Source organism: Haematobia irritans, chromosome 1 (genome assembly GCF_050003625.1).
Source record: "Haematobia irritans isolate KBUSLIRL chromosome 1, ASM5000362v1, whole genome shotgun sequence".
Classification (NCBI taxonomy): Eukaryota; Metazoa; Arthropoda; class Insecta; order Diptera; family Muscidae; genus Haematobia; species Haematobia irritans.
The window spans coordinates 48,741,112-48,762,568 of NC_134397.1; the positions used below are offsets into that span (position 1 = coordinate 48,741,112).

At 34.0% G+C, this 21,457-nt stretch overlaps 1 protein-coding gene across 6 annotated transcripts in view; it reads left to right on the forward strand.

Annotated features, from left to right (window-relative positions):
• Nucleotides 1-20,886, forward strand: part of LOC142220830 (regulator of G-protein signaling loco-like) — a 36,040-nt gene extending 15,154 nt beyond the window's left edge. For 2 of the 6 annotated variants that reach the window (XM_075290191.1, XM_075290190.1), the window contains 4 exons: nucleotides 14,444-15,175; nucleotides 15,240-16,196; nucleotides 19,984-20,203; nucleotides 20,274-20,886. In XM_075290191.1, coding sequence (XP_075146306.1) covers nucleotides 14,444-15,175; nucleotides 15,240-16,196; nucleotides 19,984-20,203; nucleotides 20,274-20,674 — 2,310 coding nt within the window. In that variant the 3' untranslated portion in view covers nucleotides 20,675-20,886. Of the gene's footprint in view, nucleotides 1-1,557; nucleotides 2,034-2,143; nucleotides 2,263-14,443; nucleotides 15,176-15,239; nucleotides 16,197-19,983; nucleotides 20,204-20,273 lie in introns of those variants that run through there. The other 4 variants (XM_075290194.1, XM_075290193.1, XM_075290195.1 and 1 more) reach the window with 4 other exon arrangements.
• Nucleotides 20,887-21,457: the final 571 nt, after the last annotated feature.

Genomic DNA, 21,457 nt, shown 5'->3' on the forward strand with positions numbered 1-21,457 from the left:
ATTAGGTAAATTCAAAATTTAATATCAAACAGTACTATTAGAATCACAAAAATTATAATGAAGCACTAGCTTAAGTGCCGGTTCTCAGTTCGTGTTTCACTAGTGGAACCGTGAACTAAAATTGCAAACTAAATGTAGGGATCTTCTTTGCAAAAACTAACAGAACATGAATGGAAAGGTAACACGCATTATTTAAAAAGGTTTTCTTTCATTCAAATAATGTAATAAAATATGGCCGTGAAAATTCTATTGACTTTATAGGTATTTTCGAATATCGAAAAGATTACCTAATCACTGTAGTGTTTTTCAGGCTGTAATATTAGCAATAAGAGAGGTGGCGAATTGGCTGAGAAGTAGTAAATGTGGGCATTAATATATACTCAGACAGTCAACCTGCAATAAAATCCTTGGACTCTGTGTTCCTCAACTCGAAAACGGCCATCGACTGCCGCAAATCTCTCAATGAGATGGCAGAGCAGTACAATATTCACCTAATATGGGTGCCTGGCCATAGGAACATACCGGGGAACTGCGAAGCGGATGAGTTGGCAAGGCTAGAGACTACCTTACATATTCCAGGGGAACTAGAATCTGTTGGTATGCCCCTGGCTACCTGCAAGCTCATGCTGCGTGAGAAGGCTGTTATGATGGCAAACCGCACACTAGATATGCTAGTGTTCTCGAGACGTCAGATATCACTCCTGATATCTGCTATAACGGGTCGCTGCCTGATAGGCGATTTTGCAAAAACTATAGGCGCGAAGTATAATGACTATTGTATGAGCTGTCATGATGCGGAGGAAAAGGAATCAATTAAACACCTCTTGTGTGAGTGTCCTGTATTTTGTGTAAAGCGCAAGCAACTTTTAGGAGCATATAGCTTCAGATTACTGGCGGATCTGGAAAACGTTAACTTAAGCAGTCTGCTAATGTTTTTGGAACAATCTGGTTGATTCAACAAAGAAAAATAATCAAGAAGGTTCAGCGGTTAAAACTAGAAGTGCCCATATGTAATAGGTACTTGTAGTTAATGTGGTATCACAATGGACTGAATAGTCTAAGTGAGCCTGAATCTTAATCGGGCTGCAACTTTAACCTAACCTAACATAATAGATATTTTATATATAGGTGGGTAGTATTTTCGTACTTTCGCGTTTTTGGTCACAATTTTTTTATGTATAAATCCTCTGGTGCATCTTAAACGTTCTAGTTTTGTGTAAAATTGGCAAACTACAAAAAGGAAAATCTTCGGAACTGCCAAAAATCGTTTAACACCGATACCTATCTGGTATAGGGTCTATGGTTTTATCTAAAGAATTTGTTTGAGCTATGTTTTTTCTAATACCGACGGATGGCAACTCTAGGTCATGGAATTTTCTCTCCTCTCTTTCTTGCATAGATGTATTTGTTAGTTTGTCAATTAACGTACCCACACTTCACTTTTCACTTCTACTCATCAATGGTGGTCGTTCAAATTTGGTGGCTCTGTTGGAGAATTCACAATTTATTGTTACTCTTCAAAAACACCAACCAAAAACCATCATCATATTCAAGGCGTTGATGAGGGGGCATGAATGGAAAATTGTGTGTGTGTAGTGTATATTCGGCCATCGAATGGACGAACAACAAATCTATTTTTCTTTCTTTACTTTTGCGAAAAAATTTCAGTTGTATTTTGAGCGTTGAAGTTTGGTGATATTACAAATATGACATAGTACGCGACGCGCGATTGAAGAGATTTGCTGCGCTAACAAATTAAAGGAAATTTCGCAATTTGACAAACGCTGAATATACGACATAACCAAATGTATGAGTGTGTGTGTGTGCCGATGAGTACGAAATAAAGTGAGTCCAATTGAAGAAATTATTAAACAAAAAAACGCAAATAAAATCAAAGTTCACCTTCACAACTTATACAACAACCAACCCTAAAGCCTGTCTGTTGTCAGCAAGCCAACCAAGCAAAATACCACAACTGACTACAAAAAAAAAAACACAACACAACTTCTGCTGCAGCAACAAAAACAATATATGTAAGAGCAATTGCTTATTAATATTAATTTTCAATAGATAATATATCAGTGTAACGATCGATTCATACGATCACGTTTTCTCTTTTATAAACATATACGTGGTATGTATTGCAAATATTCACGAGATTTCAACATTAGACCGTTAGTCAGTTGAGTTAGTTAATCAGTTGAGTTTTCTCTATCGCCATCGTCCCTTGGCATTTGCCCATGTCAAAGCAAAATGTTTGTGGTATGTGGTCAATTGTTTTCTTTCTATGTTTATCTATCTATCTAATACATTGCAATGATTAATACATCACTGAACCCCTTCGACTGGAAGTTAAACCGTAGTAGATCTAATCTACATTAGTCTACAAACAAATGAAAATGATTTTCAAATGAAACGGAATCGTTAGAGGAAACGGATATACTGAATAAAATTTCTATGGTATGGTGCATACACACTGAAAAATTAATTTCGTTATTAAGGCCGGTATGCATCCCCAGCGGAAATTTCATTTGAGTGCCAATAACACAGTTTTACTATGTATTTCTTATGGGAGTAAAATGTAAACAATCGATAATAACGTCTTGCAGAATTTTCATTAGCAAATATACCTATGCATTTCTTATGCTTAGGGGAAATTTCCCAGAAATATTGTGAAACATTCCCCGCATCTAATTTTCTAAATTTAGTTATATACACTATATTGCAGTTATATTTAATCTGAACCGATGTGACTTATCCCAGCAAAAACAAGTATATACGGTCGTAAGTTCGGCCAGGCCGAAGCTTATGTACCCTCCACCATGGATTGCGTACACCCAGAAAAAAGTGACCCCTTCTTTAAGTTAAAATGAACTCATTGTGAAGAAAGTTGAACTTCGTATAGCGCCAAAGACATTTTTATTTGTTTGTACGATGTGATTTTCGTAGAAATTAGGTATAATGCATTCCATATATTAGTTAACATTTTCCTATATTTATGTACCACAATACTACAGAATGAAAAAATTTAACTGATTTGAATTCATATATGGAATGATTTTATTGAAATTTTTTCATTCATTTGGACAAATCTTACATATTTGTGGTAAAACTTTTACTTCATAATTAGAACTGCTTACCTTCGTTTTTAAATACAATTTTATTTATTTATATAAGCAATTTTATCTTCAATAAAAGACATGTTTTATTAATATATTGAATATATTTATTAAGAATCAACAGCATCGACTGTCCTTGAAATATTAGTTTATTATTCAACTATTTCCAATTTCCATGTGATATTATCAACTGTAAAACGCACTTTTTCTTCTTCTTGTACTTTTCAATTTTAATAAGTTGCTGCCTAACGATTTCAATACCTACAAATATAAAAAATCATAAACCATTTTTGTTACAAAAGGTTAGCGTCACTGAATATTACCTGATAATTGAAGATTCCAAAATGAAGACAAATGAAAGGGTTGTTATTCTGCTGGTGTTTTCTTTCTTTATACACCATGACGAACATTGATAGATTTATTTTCAAAAAACGAACATTTTTCTCACTAATTTAAAATAACAAATATTTTATATAGTTATTGTTGTTTTTTTTATCTCAGCTTAAAGCCATGCATTGACTAAACTACAAGTGTAGCTTAACCAACAGAGGAAAAGTATGCTTGTCAAATTTATTTGGGCAAGGCCCTATAGACTGCAAGATGGTTGGATGTACAGCTGTTTCGGAATTACCACATTCCTCATCAGCATCCTCTACTTGCAGCAAAAGTATCAACCAATTATCAGAATAAATTCGGGTAATTCACTCAACCCAACGTGAACTACACTTGAACCTCCCGAAAAAGGGTTTGATAGTCGGCTACTGCCTAAACAAATTTGCCAGCAAAAAAAAAACAACAATAACGATTGAAGAGAAGCCAACAATAACAAACAAAACGAATGAATATTTTATATATTTTATTTGTTATTTATTATATTATTTTACCATATTATTTTTTAACAATCTCTCTGTATACCACAACAACGCGATTCCAACTAAAAAACCAACCCACGCGCAAACACATCGATTACGATGACCGGTATCGATTACAGGTAACAATAGAAATATAGGAAAATTTCCTATATTCTAACAAGTGTGTTTCCTTAAGTTTTGAAAGGATTGCATACTTCTTAGTACGAATGAACTAAAATATTTTTCTATGCCAAGTGTTGTTCGTATGTATGAAAAACTTTCTATTATAAAGGAAGTCGCAATTATCATTTTATAAGAAATTTTACTAATTTTGAGGAAACTTGGTTTTAGTTCGGATTTTGTTTATTTTTACGAATGCTTTGTTATCGGTGAATAAAATTTTCTTGTTCAGTAGTAAATTTTTATACCCAACGAAGAAAACAGTATGAGTAAAATTCCATGCCTTATTCTAGTTAATGAACTATTCCTAACTGCTTACAGTTTAGGAGTTTTTTACTGAAACGAGTAAATTTTATTATTTCTCACAAAAATTTACATTAATGGTAATAAAATGGATAAACCATATTGGTGAAAATTTTTTCCTTTAGTTTCGAAGGCACTTTTTTCTGGGTGTAGAAACTTCTTCTAAACACTTGCGTTGCGGTAACGCTTGCCCATGGCAAGGTATCTTAAAACCTCCTAACACCGTCTTCTAAATTGGAAGTAAGTCCATACGTATTATATATTAAATTAAAAAAGACCTATTAAATATGTATATAATTCAGTTTGACAAAATTTTCTATAGATATACAATTTTAACAAAATTTTCTATTTGGTAGATTATGTTTGGCTCGAGTGGCAACCATGATTATGAACCGATATGGACCAATTTTTGTGTGATTGGGGATCGGCTATATATAACTATAGACCGATATGGACCAATTTTGGTATGGTTGTTAGCGGCCATATACTAACACCACGTTCCAAATTTCAACCGGATCGGATGTTCGACACCATATACCTACACCATGTTCCAAATTTCAACCGGATCGGATGAAATTTGCTTCTCTTTGAGGCTCCGCAAGTCAAATCTGGGGATCGGTTTATATGGGGGCTATATATAATTATGGACCGATAAGGACCAATTTTTGCATGGTTGTTAGAGACCATATACCAAATTTCAGCCGGATCGGATGAAATGTGCTTCTCGTAGAGGCTCCGCAAGCTAAATCTGGCGATCGGTTTATATGGGGGCTATATATAATTATGGACCGATATGAACCAATTTTTGCATGGTTGTTAGAGACCATATACCAACACCATGTATCAAATTTCAGCAGGATCGGATGAAATTGGCTTCTCTTTGAGGATCCGCAAGCCAAATCTGGCGCTCGGTTTATATGGGGGCTATATATAATTATGGACCGATATGAACCAATTTTTGCATGGTTGTTAGAGACCATATACCAACACCATGTACCAAATTTCAGCCGGATCGGATGAAATTGGCTTCTCTTTGAGGCTCCGCAAGCCAAATCTGGCGCTCGGTTTATATGGGGGCTATATATAATTATGGACCGATATGAACCAATTTTTGCATGGTTGTTAGAGACCATATACTAACACTATGTACCAAATTTCAGCCGTATCGGATAAAATTTGCTTCTCTGAGAGGCCTCGCAAGCCAAATTTGGGGGTCCGTATCAGCGTTGCCAGAATTGTTTCACCAAAAACCGCTAGATTTGTCCAAAAAAACTAGCCAAAAAAAGCTAAAAAATGTTAAAAAATAGCTAGAAAAAAGCTAAATTTTTTTGTATCAAAAGTCACATTTTTGATTGAAATTTAACAAACTGAAAGGCTTTATTTTAATTGTATTCATTTTATTTCCATTTCTGTGAGACTGTAAGAAAATCTAAGTCATATTAGCTCTGTGTGCGTACTCGATACATTTTGATTACTATCACAAATTTTTACTGGAAATCCTTCATTTACAGCCTGTTTCTGTATGTCGAACGAGCTCTATTGATCGACTGAAATGGAAACAAACAGCTGAATTTATAACCAAAAATCAGCTGTTTCTATGTATTTTAGTCGATCGATAGAGCTCGTTCGACATACAGAAACAGGCTGTTTATTTCCTAGTAAACACTTTTTTCCCGGTAAACGTGCAATTATCAGCTGGTTAATCATCAACAAGACGAATGTCACATAGAACTGCATTAGAACATATCAATATATTTCGTTTTAACTGAATTAATGATAAATTCGTGAACGTGTCCACTTCTCCTAATATTACCCAAGAGAATAAAACCAATTCTGTCTTGCAAGTTTATACTGAATAACTTTTATTCGAAAATTTCCCATACAAACCTATTGTCCAATTTTCGTAAATGTAAATCCATTCCATTAATAAATAGCAGATTTGTTTTGATCCTATCACTACGAATTTTTTATTGCATTTTTTTGATGTTAAAAAAAATAATACCACATTCAAAACTTTATTTCCTTAATTATTTCTATGTTCGGTTCCAAAGATTTTGTACACTAATGATTTTGGTATTGATTCAGAGTCAAATTTGAATATATTCGTTTTTTTCAGCTTTTTCTTCATGAGCTATCACAGTGCTTTAAAAACGTGCTAACGACAACTTAAATTTCCAAATTCAGACTCGACTTTAAGTAGAAATTATTCTGTGTATACGTTTTTAAAATAAAATGTTGCAAAACCTCTTCTATTTTTGAACGCTATTTTGGTTTTTGGTCAAAATACAAAAACTCCACAAATTTAAAGACTACACGCAGAGAAGGAATATGATCACCTCAAACATGTTTCAAGAGCAAAATGTTATTTTTGTATGGTGACCATGTAACATGTTTGTCACTAAAATGTTATTTTATCGTCAAATATAAACTGCTTGCCGAAATCAGATACATGATTTCCGAGAAAATAACATGGACACAGCACAATAAATTGTATTTCGGGGGGTCGTAGTCCACGGAAAAAAAGTTTTGGTGTTCTGAAATTGTCTTCGAATATGCTACAAAACTGGGGGGTGACCGCATCAACTTTTTTTTTCTTTAGGCCGTGACCCTATCTACCCCCCATCCTATGGTGGAGGGTATAAAAATTGGAAGTACTTTCTCCCAAAGATGTTCTTTTAATTCAATTTTTATAATTCACTTTTTTCATATTTTTAAAGGGTAATTTTAATTTTTTTTGTTTCAATTAGGTTAAAAACAGAGTAAGGATTAATAAAATGGTATAAATTATTTAAATTTTGTTTAAAAAAATTATAAATCCCTTCTTGAAAAATTGCGAATTTTTGTAAATATTTGAAATCAATCGTTTCAGAAAAGCGTTAGAATGCATTAAAAATCACAAAAAAAATTAATTATTTATTTATCAAAACATCACAGAATTCTTTAATTTACATCCAAAACACTGATTTCGGATCATACCTTAAGAAGTGATGCATATTCAGTGCAACGGCTGTTAAAATGGTGGACATCCGTCCTCTGACAAGCCCATGTTAAACTCATCGCTTCTGTGCTAATTTTCCATATCCAAAAATAACATTTTCACTACTTTTTGGCGATGTCTTTTTTGCTGGAATATTTGTCGTACCATATTTGGATAAGATCGTTCAATGAATTAAGCTAATATGGCCAGTCAATTTTAATTCATTTTACATTTGCTATTCATAAAAAATGTGTGCCTATTTGCCAATCTGCAGACGCCACTATCGACCGTTTGCACCCTTTTGAATGAATCTAGATACATCGCTCTAGATACCAGGCTCTGGCTCCGATATAACTGCCCACCATTCACCACCCACTCCGATATAACACACCATTTCAAAGCCCGGATCTCAATCCTATTGAGAATTTATAAGAATATACGACATTAGAAATGTGAAGGATCTAAACATAGCATTAAGAACGGAATGGCCTCAAATATCACCTGAATTTATATCCAAACTTGTCGAATCCGTACCACTGACATCTTAATTCTATTATAAAACAAAAAGGGTATCCAACAAAATATTAACTTTTATTATTTATTAACAATTTGTCCTACGGAAATTGGTACAAATTACCACTGACGGACCTATCATAAGACTTCATAAAATTATTGATTTCTATACTCTCTTTATATTAAAATTCTATTGAAAGTATTTAGTATTTAGAAAGTATTTACTAAAATACATTTATCAGAATAATCTATTGCTCAACATATTCCAAACGTTTTTCGTTTCTGGTGCGAATCGGATGGCCAAAATGAAACTGGTTCCTAAGAGTTTGTCCCAGACTGCCTCATGCCTGTGGGGTGATCCTACAAAATTTCCCCAGGATGTGTGGAATGAGTTCAAATCGTGTCTTAAAGTGTAAATTTTAACATGAGTTTGACATTGACGGTGTAAACTCATGTTAAAATGACCAGTTTCTTACACAGAACAAAATTTCGCGAACATTTTTCCAATTAAAGTCTTAATTGAATTTTAGAAAATATTCAATTACAAATTTAATTGATTCAACAAATTTTTTAATTGAAACAAAAATCAATCACAAGAATTAATAGTATCAAATAATTTTTTAATTGGATCACTTAATTTTTGAATTGACTTTCAATTACTTTTTTAATTGATACTATCATTTCTGTGGTTGAAGACATTTTAATTAAAAATTAATTGAATCAATTAATTTCGTGATTGAATTTTTTTTTGAGTACGTGGGCGATCCAAATGTGGAATGTTATCTTATCGATTTTTTAATATTGTCCCATAAAGTCTGGTATGCACCTACCTTTCAGCCACTGCAAAATTCGTGAGACATTGTTATCGATTGTTTACAATATCATAGGTAAGACATACATGGCAAGTTTTGTATTATTGAAAACATTTTTTAATCGTTCACTTACAGTTATATCTAAAATCTTTACTTGTATCATGTTCTTGAAATTAGAATTTCCATTAATTTAGTATGGTACACAGAAAATAATATTGTAATTTTTGAGCTAACAATAAATTGTTGTTATAGAAAATTTTTAAGTTCAACAAAATTTTTGTTGATATAACAAAATGTTTGTTGATATAACAAAATTGGTTGCTAAAGCGACTAAAATCGTAATTGTATTTACAAATTACGTTGTTAGCTCAAATTTAAACATAATTTTAATTGTATTGACAATCAAATTAATTGATATTTTTTTGTGTGTAAAGGAGAAATTTATACAAGAATATCACCAACAAGATACATTTATAATTGCATTCTTGATCATTTATGGGAAACACATTTGTTTTCAATTGCATACTAGACTTAATTGTATAGTAGAAAGAATCTACGTTTATTCTGCCTATACATTTAAATGTCCGCTATTCCATTAGTTAAGATTATATTCTAAAAATAAATCCATTAATTAATGTGGTCATATAACCACAGCTTGGCAATTCTAAAGAAATTGCGTCAAAAAACTTACACAACCCCTAGGACATGACAAGCAGAAGAATAGGAAAATTAACAATTAATTGAATAATAATACTGAAGGAAATTAGTCACAATATTCTCCCATGCATGTATGCATCATTCATTGAACCTAACATATATGATCAGAATTGGAAAACGCAATGCACAAATATAGACCTTGAATAATGAATTCAATAAAAAAAAGAACCCATTTCCTATGTAAAGAAGAATACGGTGACAAAGACATATCGCACGTAGGCACTGCTGAAAGTCAAATATAAACAGCAAAATGATGTTCTAATGGAAATGGTTTTAATGTCCTGCAACACAGTATTTCATATAGCCAGCGAATGCACGGGTAGAGAAAATTTATTTTGCATGTCAATAACACAGCTCTGTCCGGTATATTTTTTGTGAGCAAAATATGAACAATCGTTAATAATACCTCAAGGAATTTCCGGTAAAGCCAGGTATGAACCTCTAACGAAAAGTTGCTTTACATGCCAATAACACAGTTTTGTAATTTTCTCTAATGGGAGCAAAATGTAAATAATCGATAACAACGCCTTACGGAATTTCCACTAACAAAAGTGCTAATGCATTTCTTCTGAGTAGCGGACTATTCATTAAGCCCGGCAGACACCTCTAAAGGAAATTTCGTTTGCGTGTCAATAACGCAGGTTTGCCATGTATTTCTATTCGGAGCAAAATGTAAACAATCGATAATAACACCTCACGGAATTTTCGTTAACAAATATGTAGCAATGAATTTCTTATGGGCCATAATCAAACAATCCATACTTTAACATATTAAGGACCTCTAGTGAAATGTCTGTCACTGTTAATGTGGGTGTTAAGTTAAGCCTTTCCACCTAAACTTCAAATTAAAACCCTTAAAATAAACATGAAGACAAATATATTTTGAAAAAAAAACTTGTCAAAACCTTTTCCAACACATTTATAATTGTCTTTTAAAATCCCAATCCCAATTGCATTCACGTTTAGAAATGATTGTCTCATATTTAACTTCAACTCAGTTAAAGTCTGGTAAGCACCTCAAGTGGAAGTTTAATATGCCGGCCAATAATAGAGTTTTGTCATGTTTTTCTTAAGGTTCAAAATATAAGCAATCGATACTAGCGTTCATGGAATTGTCATTAGCAAATCATTACCGAGCAAAAAAAGCGTCGACAAAAAAGTACACCGAAAAAAAGTAAACTGTTTTATAGGAAGAATAAACTAACTCGTACGAAACTACACGGATGAAAAAGACTGTTTTTCATATGTTTGGCTATAAACATTATATGTTTGGAACACAAATGTTTAAACACAATATGTTTGAGTGCAAGCATATAATGTTCATAAACTAGCATAACATGTTTGGGACATATATGTTAATATGTTAGAACATATTATGTTTGGGACATAAAATGTTTGTAAATATAATATGCTTGGATGCAAACATATATTAATTTAGAAATAGCCTATAAACATATATGTGTTTAGTAGCTTGGAGCGCTATTTAACAGGGAGCGATATTGAATTAAGTTGGTGGTTGTTGCTTGTTATTACAAAATTAACATTTTATTTTTCCTTGGGCAATTGATCAGCTACTTCTTTGATCCTTACAAACTGTGTGGTCCGAATCCCCGTCCGGCAAAAGGTAAAATTAAAATAAAATAAAAATCATAAAATTGAATAATTTCTTCTACAATGTTTGTATTACAGAAAAAGGTGCTAAGAACTAAAAAATCTCGTGGAAGTGAAAAAGATGTCGGGGAATATACAATTGGACAGAAACAAAATTTTGAGCATTCAGGTCGAAAACCTATGTTGTTAGCACCTATATTTCCTGTTTATTTTCATAATTCATTATGATTGTAAATATATAAATAAATAAATACAATTTTGAGCACAATATTGTTTGGGAGTATTTTGTTTTTAAGCATATAATATTTTTGGGTGCAAAATGCTTCCAACCATATTATATGGTCACATAATAACATATTGTTTTTTGGAAGACAACATTATTGAATTTGGATGCAAAAATACAAAATGTTTGGAACTTAGACTACCCAAACATATATTGTTTAGACCAATATGCTTTCAAACATATTATATATTGGTAGAGATCAAACATATAAATGTTTGGGCAATACCCAAAAATGTATATGCTTGAAGCAAAATATGTTTGGGAGTATATGTTACAGAAGCGATTTTTTGTGAGGGTGTAAATTTTGCTACACATTTTGAGATTTCCTCAAAGCGTTGTTAAAACGAGGAAAATTTAATGCCCTGTCGTACTTTTTAACTACAGTTCACGAAATTACACCCTCTAAAAGAAGAAAATATTAACTAAAAGTTAAGAAGAAAATCATTGGCGGCAAATCATGACCATTTTAACCATACAGTAGTTCATTCTTACTATTTTTGGGAATCGTACGAAAATTTTCATTTGCTTTAGTTCATATTGAACTTATGTGTACGGTCATCGAACTTTATACTCACGTGTAGATCATAAAATATTTGAGACATACTTAAAAAAACCAAAAATTTCTTTGGGCTGTGGAAAATTTCGCAAAAAGTAATAAAATTTAACTACTAACAAATATTTTTTTTACAATAAAAATAAGTTAAATTTAGCGTTAGTTTAACTACGGAAATTTTTTTCTGTGTAGTGAAAATGTTCTTTTTGGATCCAGAAGTGGCGAATTTAGCATGGAATTGTCATAGGATGGATGTCCACCATTACAACAGCCGTTGCACTGACTTTGCATCACTTCTTAAGGTGCAGTCCGAATTCAGTGTTTTGGATATGAATTAAAAAATTTGGTGATATTTTACCAAATAAATAATTTTTATAATTTGTAATGTCTGAAACGTTTGACCTTAAATATTTTCAAAAATTCGCAATATTTCTATAATGATTTTTTTGACAAAATTTGAATAATTGGTACCATTTTATTAATTCTTACTCTGTTTTTAACCTATTTGAAAAAAAAAAATAAAATTGCCCATTAAAAATATAAAAAGGACGAGTTAAAAAAATGAATTAAAAGAACTTCCTGTGTGGTTAAAATAAAGAACATCTATGGGAGGACATTTTTGGAAGTTGTGCCTATAGAAGAATTTTTTGTTGAGTCGATACTACAGTTCATCATGTACTTCTTGAGACCGGTATGCAGCTCTAGCAAAACCTTATGGTGCGTTGGCCATGTATTTGTTATGAGAGAGAGTTAATAAATATTGGAATGCCTTTTTATGGGTAGCGGAAGCTAGACCTGTATAACGGCCTTTAATGTCAGACTTTTATTATGAGCAACAGAAATGTATTTAGAGAGGTATGGTAGGGGAATGTGTAATTTATTTAATTCAATTAAAGTCTTAATTGAGTATCAAAAAAATATTCAATTAAAAATTTAATTCAACAATTTTTTTATTGAAAACGTAATCAATCAGAAAAAATAATAGTATCAATCAATTTTTTAATTGGATCAATTAATTTTCTAATTGTCATTCAATCAACGTTTTAATTGATACTATCATTTCTGTGATCAAATACATTTCAATTAAAAAATTAATTGGATGGATTAATTTCGTGATTGAATCAGAAATGATTTTTTGTTTCAAGTATTCTATCGTTGAGATCTGAAAGTTTGGCGCCGACAACCCCATATGTCGGCGTCAAACTTATCTTTTCCATGGCCCTAAAGGAAGAAGTCGTTCAAATACAAGATATAGGGCCCGATATCAGTCTGTGACTGGTATGAGTCCAGGGAAATATCTGAAATTTTACTAGCGAAATTTTCGTTAGGACAATGTTATCGACTGTCTACCGTTTATTTCAATAATCACATGGAAAAACTGTATTTTTGGTATGTAACAGGCTTAATTACCACCATGGACGGGATATGAAAAAAACAATGCACTTTGCCAAAATAAAACAAAATATTATTAACCCTTACACAAGATTCATCCGAAAAATATATAATATGCAAAATGGTAAATAAATAAAGTCTGAACACCACATTTTTTTTTGTTTCAAAAAAAAAATGTTTTTTTTTTTTTAAATAGTGGTTGTACCTTAAAAAATGCATTGAGCATTAAACTAAGTTTTTATTTACAAATAAACAAGTTGATTTTAGTAGATAATAAATAATAAGAATATTTTTACACTGCACAGTTTTTTACCAACATTACATTTATCTCTGATAAATATTATTTAACTTCCAATTTTTAGTCTTTTGAATTTTTTGCCAAAATTTTATTTTTAATTTTGACTGCGGATTACTCAGAAAGAAGTACAACAAATTTTCCGGAAAAATATAATTTTTGTAAATAGCGCTATGGTGTATTAAATACAACACCCTTAATTTCATAGAATTTGGTCAAAATTTTCAGACGTACGAATTTTTTTCTGGTTGTATCTTAAAAGATACAGTGCGCAATTAAGGGTTAACTATGTAGTAATACTAATAAAAATCTTTAGTATGGTAACCGAAATAGGCATTATTTTCAAGTATATGGTATTGTTGCGTATATGACACAAATGCTTTTAGTAAGCCGGCAGATAGGTATTGAGGACTTAGGTTTTGGTAGAAGTGTATACGGGTTTTTAGAATTCAAAATTATGTATAATTCTGGTTACTTTTCAATAGATAAATCTGTTATATTTTACTAAAACATGCAACATATTGTATTCAGAGAAATTATGCACACATTTAGAAGAGAAATTACAGTTTCCTGTATGCAGTGCATTTATGTAGACACATGAATGGAGAGCTTATTAAACAAATGTCATTGGTCTACATTTAAATGTAGACGACGACGACAGCAACAACAACCAACAGGTTAGAAAGTAAAATTACCCAGATTTTTTTTTCAACTACTCGCTTTGTATGGCTTAGTAACGATGATCATTATTTTAAAATGCTTCTACTTTTTCCTATTCAATTTGCATTGTTTTAACGATTTTTTTCTCTTGGCTTTTTGTTGTTGTACTCATTTCAGACTCGCATTTTGCCAAATAGTAGTAGTAACACATCACCATTCCGTCGGGTGTGGGAACAATCGTCGCTTCGTTCGTCGCGTTCGGACAAATATACACTAAGTCCCAAACCAACAAGTAGTAAGAATTCCAAGCATCATTGTGCATATTTAATGATTGCTTCGGCCAACAATGCCTTCCTGGGAACAACAAGTGGCAAAGATGGCAGCAAACGTCTATTATCTACCGAAAAGATGACCTCCAGCAATGCTGCTGCAACTAAGTCACCACGAGTCTCAGCTTGGGCTATATCATTTGAGCATTTATTAGAGGATACTGCCGGTTTGGCAACATTTGCCCAATTTCTAAAATTGGAATTTTCAGCCGAAAACATTTACTTTTGGACCTCATGTGAACGCTATAAGAACACTGAAAATGTCAATGAACGCCAAGTACAAGCCAAACAGATATTTGGGAAATATCTTTCCAGCAGTGGCTCGGAACCAGTTAATTTGGATTCTCACACACGTAATATTTCTGAAGAGGATTTACAAAAGGCCGATAAAGATTTATTTTTAAAGGCTCAAAAGCAGATATTTCATCTAATGAAATTTGATAGTTATCAAAGATTTATACGCTCGGAACTCTATAAGCATTGTCAAAATGCTGAGGAGAAACACCAGCCTTTACCCTATGGAGATGATAATTTAGATGTTTTGTTGAAGACAAATTTTTTACAAAGTGCCTCGCCAAAGGTTGGTACTATAGAAATGATAAGCCAATCCATGAAAATTTTTCTAAATTGTTCTTAATTTTCAGTTAAAAAAATCGGCCAGCAACGCGGAAGATCGCCGCCGTAAAATACTATTGCCTTGGCATCGTAAAACACGAAGTAAATCTCGTGATCGTATGGATATGGTTTGCGATGAACTTCCTGAACCCTTGGATGGTAGTAATCCTTGCTTAAATGCCGCCTTGGCGTTGCCTTCACAAAAACTGACCCTAGCTAAGCCCTCGGAAAATTTCGACTCCCAAAATCTAAGATCATCTCTACCATCATCTCTGAAATCCTTAAATTCTTCTTGTTCACTGTGTCGTGTTAAATTTGCCGATGAGGCAACCACAATTGTCCAAATAAAACCTACTGAAACTGTTGGTCAATTGGTCGAAAGATTATTGGAGAAACGCGGTCTCCGTTATAAACTTTACGATGTCCAGATAAAATCTCTCAATAAATCCATTGATTTAGAAGCTTCATCGCAAGAAATCGCCGGTGAAGAAGTCGAAATCGAGCAACGTGTCACTTTCAAACTTTATCTGCCCGATCCCAAAGTAATATCGGTGAAAAGTAAACCAAAGAAATATTTACATGAGGTTGTTAGACCCATTTTACAAAAGTACAACTATGATACTGATAGCGTTGATATTTTGCGTAGAGATACCATGGACACATTGGATCTTCAACAATTGGTAACTACAGTTGATGAACAACGTTTACATGTGGTGCTCAGGAAGTGTATACCACCCGCTATTCATGATAGTAATAAAAATGGTGCAGATTATCAAAATGACAATATAGCTTTACATTATATGAAATCAAAAGAACTGGCAAACGAATTTATAGCTCGTAATGCAAAAACTAATATTAAAAGCAGTTCAGTCAGCAGTTCCGAGGGCAATCTAATTGAAGCCACAAATAATATATTTCATGATATCATCAAAGGAAAAACTCATCCCGGAAATAAATCTCAAAATATCGATCAGTATTCGTTGAAGGTAAGTTGAACACGATACTATATTTAGATTAAAGGGTGATACGGTCAAAATTTGGTCAATATAAACTTGAGGTATTTCTTTCAATTTTGCATTTAAAAAACCTGAACACCCCTCATTTTGAAGGTGTGTGTGTGTAGAATGTTGCTCCTATTTTGATTTTGGAATTCACTCTTCAATTGTCAAAATACCGTCCAAGCAAGAAGAGCAGCGTATCAAAATTTTGCTCGCGCATCGCGAAAATCCGAGCTACTCGCACGCAAAGCTGGCAAAATCGCTAAAAGTTGCCAAATCAACCGTTACAAATGTAATTAAAGTGTTTGGGGAACGTTTGTCGACAGCCAGGAAGTCTGTATCGGGGGGAAATCGAAAACCGGAAGCCGCTGAGACGACAAAGAGAGTTGCCGGTAGTTTCAAGCGAAACCCTAACCTCTCTCTCCGAGATGCCGCAAATAAGCTGGGTGTATCGTCTACAACCGTGCATCGAGCCAAAAAACGAGCCGGACTATCGACTTACAAGAAGGTAGTGACTCCAAATCGCGATGATAAACAAAATACGACGACCAAAGCGCGATCCCGGAGGCTGTACACGACGATGCTGACGAAGTTTGACTGCGTGGAAACCTACGCCGACTACAAGCAGCTTCCGGGACAGGAGTTTTATACGGCAAAAGGAAGGGGAAAGGTAGCAGATATTTTCAAGCACATAAATCTGTCAAAGTTCGCAAAGAAATATCTGGTTTGGCAAACCATCTGTACCTGTGGCTTGAAAAGCAGCATTTTCATAGCTTCCGGGACTGTCAACCAAGAAATTTACGTGAAAGAGTGTTTGAATAAACGTCTGCTGCCTTTCCTGAAGAAACACGGTTGTTCCGTACTGTTTTGGCCGGATTTGGCATCTTGCCATTACGGTAAAAAGGCCATGGAGTGGTACGCCGCCAACAACGTGCAGGTGGTTCCCTAGGACAAGAACCTTCCCAACACGCCAGAGCTCCGCCCAATTGAGAAATACTGGGCTATTGTCAAGCGGAACCTAAAGAAGACCAAAAAACTGCTAAGGACGAGCAGCAGTTCAAGGCAAATTGGCTTTCTGCGGCGAAGAAGGTGGACAAGGTGGCTGTACAAAATCTGATGGCAGGTGTCAAGCGTGAGGCCCGGCAATTCGGATTTGGAAAAGCGAAAGCCTAACTGAATAGTTTTCCTGAATTTTATACTAATTGAACTTGAAAAAGAAATTTAATTTGATTTTTTAAATAAACGATTTCACCGATTTACACGCGTTTTCCCTTGACCAAATTTCACCCGTATGACCCTTTAGTCCAGCGAATGACTACCAAGCGTGGTAGTGGTCTCTGCGTGGAGCTTATTTTGGTACCAACGGCGACAACGATAGAATCCATGATTTAAGCCCGTTAGCTGCATACCGGAAAGTTCTGTTATATGTATTTCCCATGTATTTCTTATGGAAGCAAAATGTAAAGAATCGATAATAACATCTCACGAAATTTTCTTATGAGTAGAAGAAATTTTCGCTGGAAGTGCATAAATGACTAATGATCCTTTTCTAAACCTTTAAGGCCGGTATGCATTTCTAACGAAATTTCCATCTTCCATAAGATATGCATAGCGAATTTTTTGTTAGACCGATGTTATCGACTGTTTATCCGGACGACAGTGCTCGTGTCGAACATACCCCATATATTGGCCACATTATAAGTTATGTCCGAATCAGAGAATGAAGCCGACCCATTATTGCCTCCGGCGGCGGCGGCGGCGGCGGCGGCTTGACGGCTAAACCGAAATAAATATGTCTCTTCGTCGGTGGACAATTATCAATTGGGAAGTTATTCGAATGGTAATGAGATTAGTGGTACAACAAATATTACAATCAAATTAATATTTCATTCAAATTTTCTGAGCTAAATTTTTGCAAAATTATTATAGCAGCTTGAATTTGATTGATTGTGGGCGAAAGGTTCAAAATTTTGGCAAATTATACGACATGGGAGCCACCGTGGTGCAATGGTTAGCATGCCCGCCTTGCATACACAAGGTCGTGGGTTCGATTCCTGCTTCGACCGAACATCAAAAAGGTTTTCAGCGGTGGATTATCCCACCTCAGTAATGCTGGTGACATTTCTGAGAGTTTCAAAGCTTCTCTAAGTGGTTTCACTGCAATATGGAACGCCGTTCGGATTCGGCTATAAAAAGGTCATTGAGCTTAACATGGAATCGGGCAGCACTCAGTGAAAAGAGAGAAGTTCACCAATGTGGTATCACAATGGACTGAATAGTCTAAGTGATCCTGATACATCGGGCTGCCACCTAACCTAACCTACGACATGTAATAATACATTTTTCTGATTTAAGGTGGTTTAAGTTCGAGTTTAAGGTGAGTATTAAATTCGAGTTTAGCCACTAAAATCGCTAAAGGGAAAACTAAATCAGTAAATAAAAAAAGGCATTAAATTATGCATATTTATTGTAAATTTTATTATAACTTGATGGGGAATAGCCCAAAGCAAATTTCCCCAAAGTTTGTATTCCTGAAAAAGAATTATTAAAGAAAAGTAATCGTGAAAAAATTACAATTTTAGCGGCTAAACTCGAACTTAATACCCACCTTTAAACCGATATTTTTGAATAATTTGCGACTAAATTTGAGTCAAGATGAGTCGACATGTTCGGCGTCGACTGGCAAAAAATGGTCGGCGGTGACTAAAATCACACTGTAAGATTCTTTACAAACACAGACATTCCGTCCAGAAAAACTTATAGTCTGAACGATGAATTAAGAGCGATATGCACCTCTAACGAAATTATCGCTACCCATACCAAATGTATTGCTATTGTTGCTAAAAACATCCGTGAGGCGTTATTATCGATTGTTTACATTTTGCTCCCATAAGAAATACATGGTAAAACTGTATTATTGCCACGCAAACGAAATTTCCGCTACTAAATTTTTGTAAGAGCTGCATAACCAGCTTTAATCGTTCCTACGTTAAACTTGGATGTCCAAAAAATCTGAATTCATTGAATGGAAAAGCATTTGTTTTCGGTGTTTCTGTGGAACGAAAGCATGGTTCAACATACATTAAGAAAGCGATCCTTAATGTTCTTTAACGGCCATTAATACTGGTAAAGCGCACAAAGGAAAATTCTTATAAAAATAAAATGTAAACTATCAACAGCACCGCCTAGCGAAATTTCTACGTAGTTATCGATTGTTTACCTTTCCCTCCAATAAAGCCCGGTATGCAACTCTAGTGGAAATTTCACTTTCAAACCAAAACTTCCGTTTTATCCTGATTTTCTTATGGAAGAAAATCTAAACAATCAATTTGAGCACCTTCACGGATGTTTACTAGGTTTTAAGGCAATAACGCACTTTTGACATGTATTTTATGTAGAAGCAACATTTTGACGAACGATAAAAATATCGCAAGGATTTGGCGGTAGCAAATATAGCAATTAATTTCTCATAGGTAGAAGAAATTTCGAAAATTCTTGTTTCATGCCAACAACTCAATGTGATTCTTAATTTAAACAAATGATAATGACATTCTAAAGAAAATTTCGCTGGCGAAAATGACCATATCCTATGGCTTTTCTTATGGGTAGCAGAAATTTCACTACCTATAGGAAATTCGAAAATTTCGCTAGCACTAACTATGAATTGTTATCGACATCTAACTGGAATAATAGCAAAATTATAAATCTTATGATTATTTAAGACTTAAATTCAATGCCAACAATATTCTAATCTGAAAATCAATTCTCATTACAGTCAGACGAATACGGATCCGAAAATTCTGTATTTTATGATACGATGAACAGTAATAAAGGTTCTGCAACGAATTTAAGATCAAGACTAAAAAATCCCATCGTAACCAAAACACATTCCAGTGAGAATAACATTGCAGGCAATGAAATGAATAAACCGATAATAGCTAAATTAAAAGCCGGAGTGAAATTACAAGTTACGGAACGAGTCGCAGAAAAACAAGGTATATTTCAAAATTTCAAATTCCAAAAGTAATGTCAAGATAATAAAATTTTGAATTTCTTTCGTTTCAGATGAATTACTCATTAGCCTTAAAACTCGTTTAGACAATCAAACGACGAATTCAAATATAAACTCCAAAGACCTATCCGCCGATACTGCGAAAACTAAGGAAAATCATAATGATACTGCATTAGTCTTACGTCATATACGTTCCAATTTAAGTCCAGTTAATAAAACCTACAATTCCACAACAATCGAAACACTACTATCGCATGAGAAACCATCGAATGGTGGCGATCGCCCATGTATACCATTGAAACGAAGCTCAGTTTTGTCCAACAATGAAGAGTTTTCTAATCATGCTGAAGCAGATGAAACGAGTGCAGCTTATAAAGGACCTCCACCTCTACCACCTAAACCAAAGGTTTTACCAACTAAACCCTCAAATTGGGGTGCTACAAACTCAGACTAACATAAACACAAAAATACACTAAACTACAATTTATTGAGGAATATTTTCAAAAAATATTCTTACGATTTGTAATGCATTGTATTGCACAACCAATCTATGTTATTGTATATATAAAATATGTTTTGTTACTAATTTTAAGAAATATTATTATCAAATATACATATGTATTTCAAATATGCATTCAATCGAATGCATAGTTATTTATATTGAAATTTCGTTGTTTTTTTTTGTATACCCACCGAAAACATCTACGTTCATCATGCCGTCGTACTAACACTTCTGATCGTAGAATCAGGGAGGAGAATCTAGAGATTAGTAAGAGAGTTGACGAGTACAAGAGGTACACAAGAGCACCTGAAGCAATGTAACCTATGCACGGGAACAGGTAAGTTGTGGTCAACAGTGAGAATCCTCTCGAACCCCGCAACAAGGGATTATTGGATCTTAGTCATCTTTGGCGACGTTGCGGTGGCAGACGAGTGAAGAGCGAAAAAGAGAGCCATTCGTGCTCTCCGAGCCATCTATACACCATAATTTACAACAGCCGAAGATACCAATGTCATCAACAGTGCGATACCATCCAAGACGTTGGGCCCCAACGGAATTTCTACACCAATGCTTAAGCATCTGGAAATACTGGGAGTTCAGCACTTGGCCATGCTCCTCAATTTGTCTTTGGCAGCATTCATTGTACCCGATCCCTGGGTAATGTACTTTACAGATTATCAGTTATTCCGGACGACAATGCTCGTGTCGAACATATCCCATATATTGTGCACATTA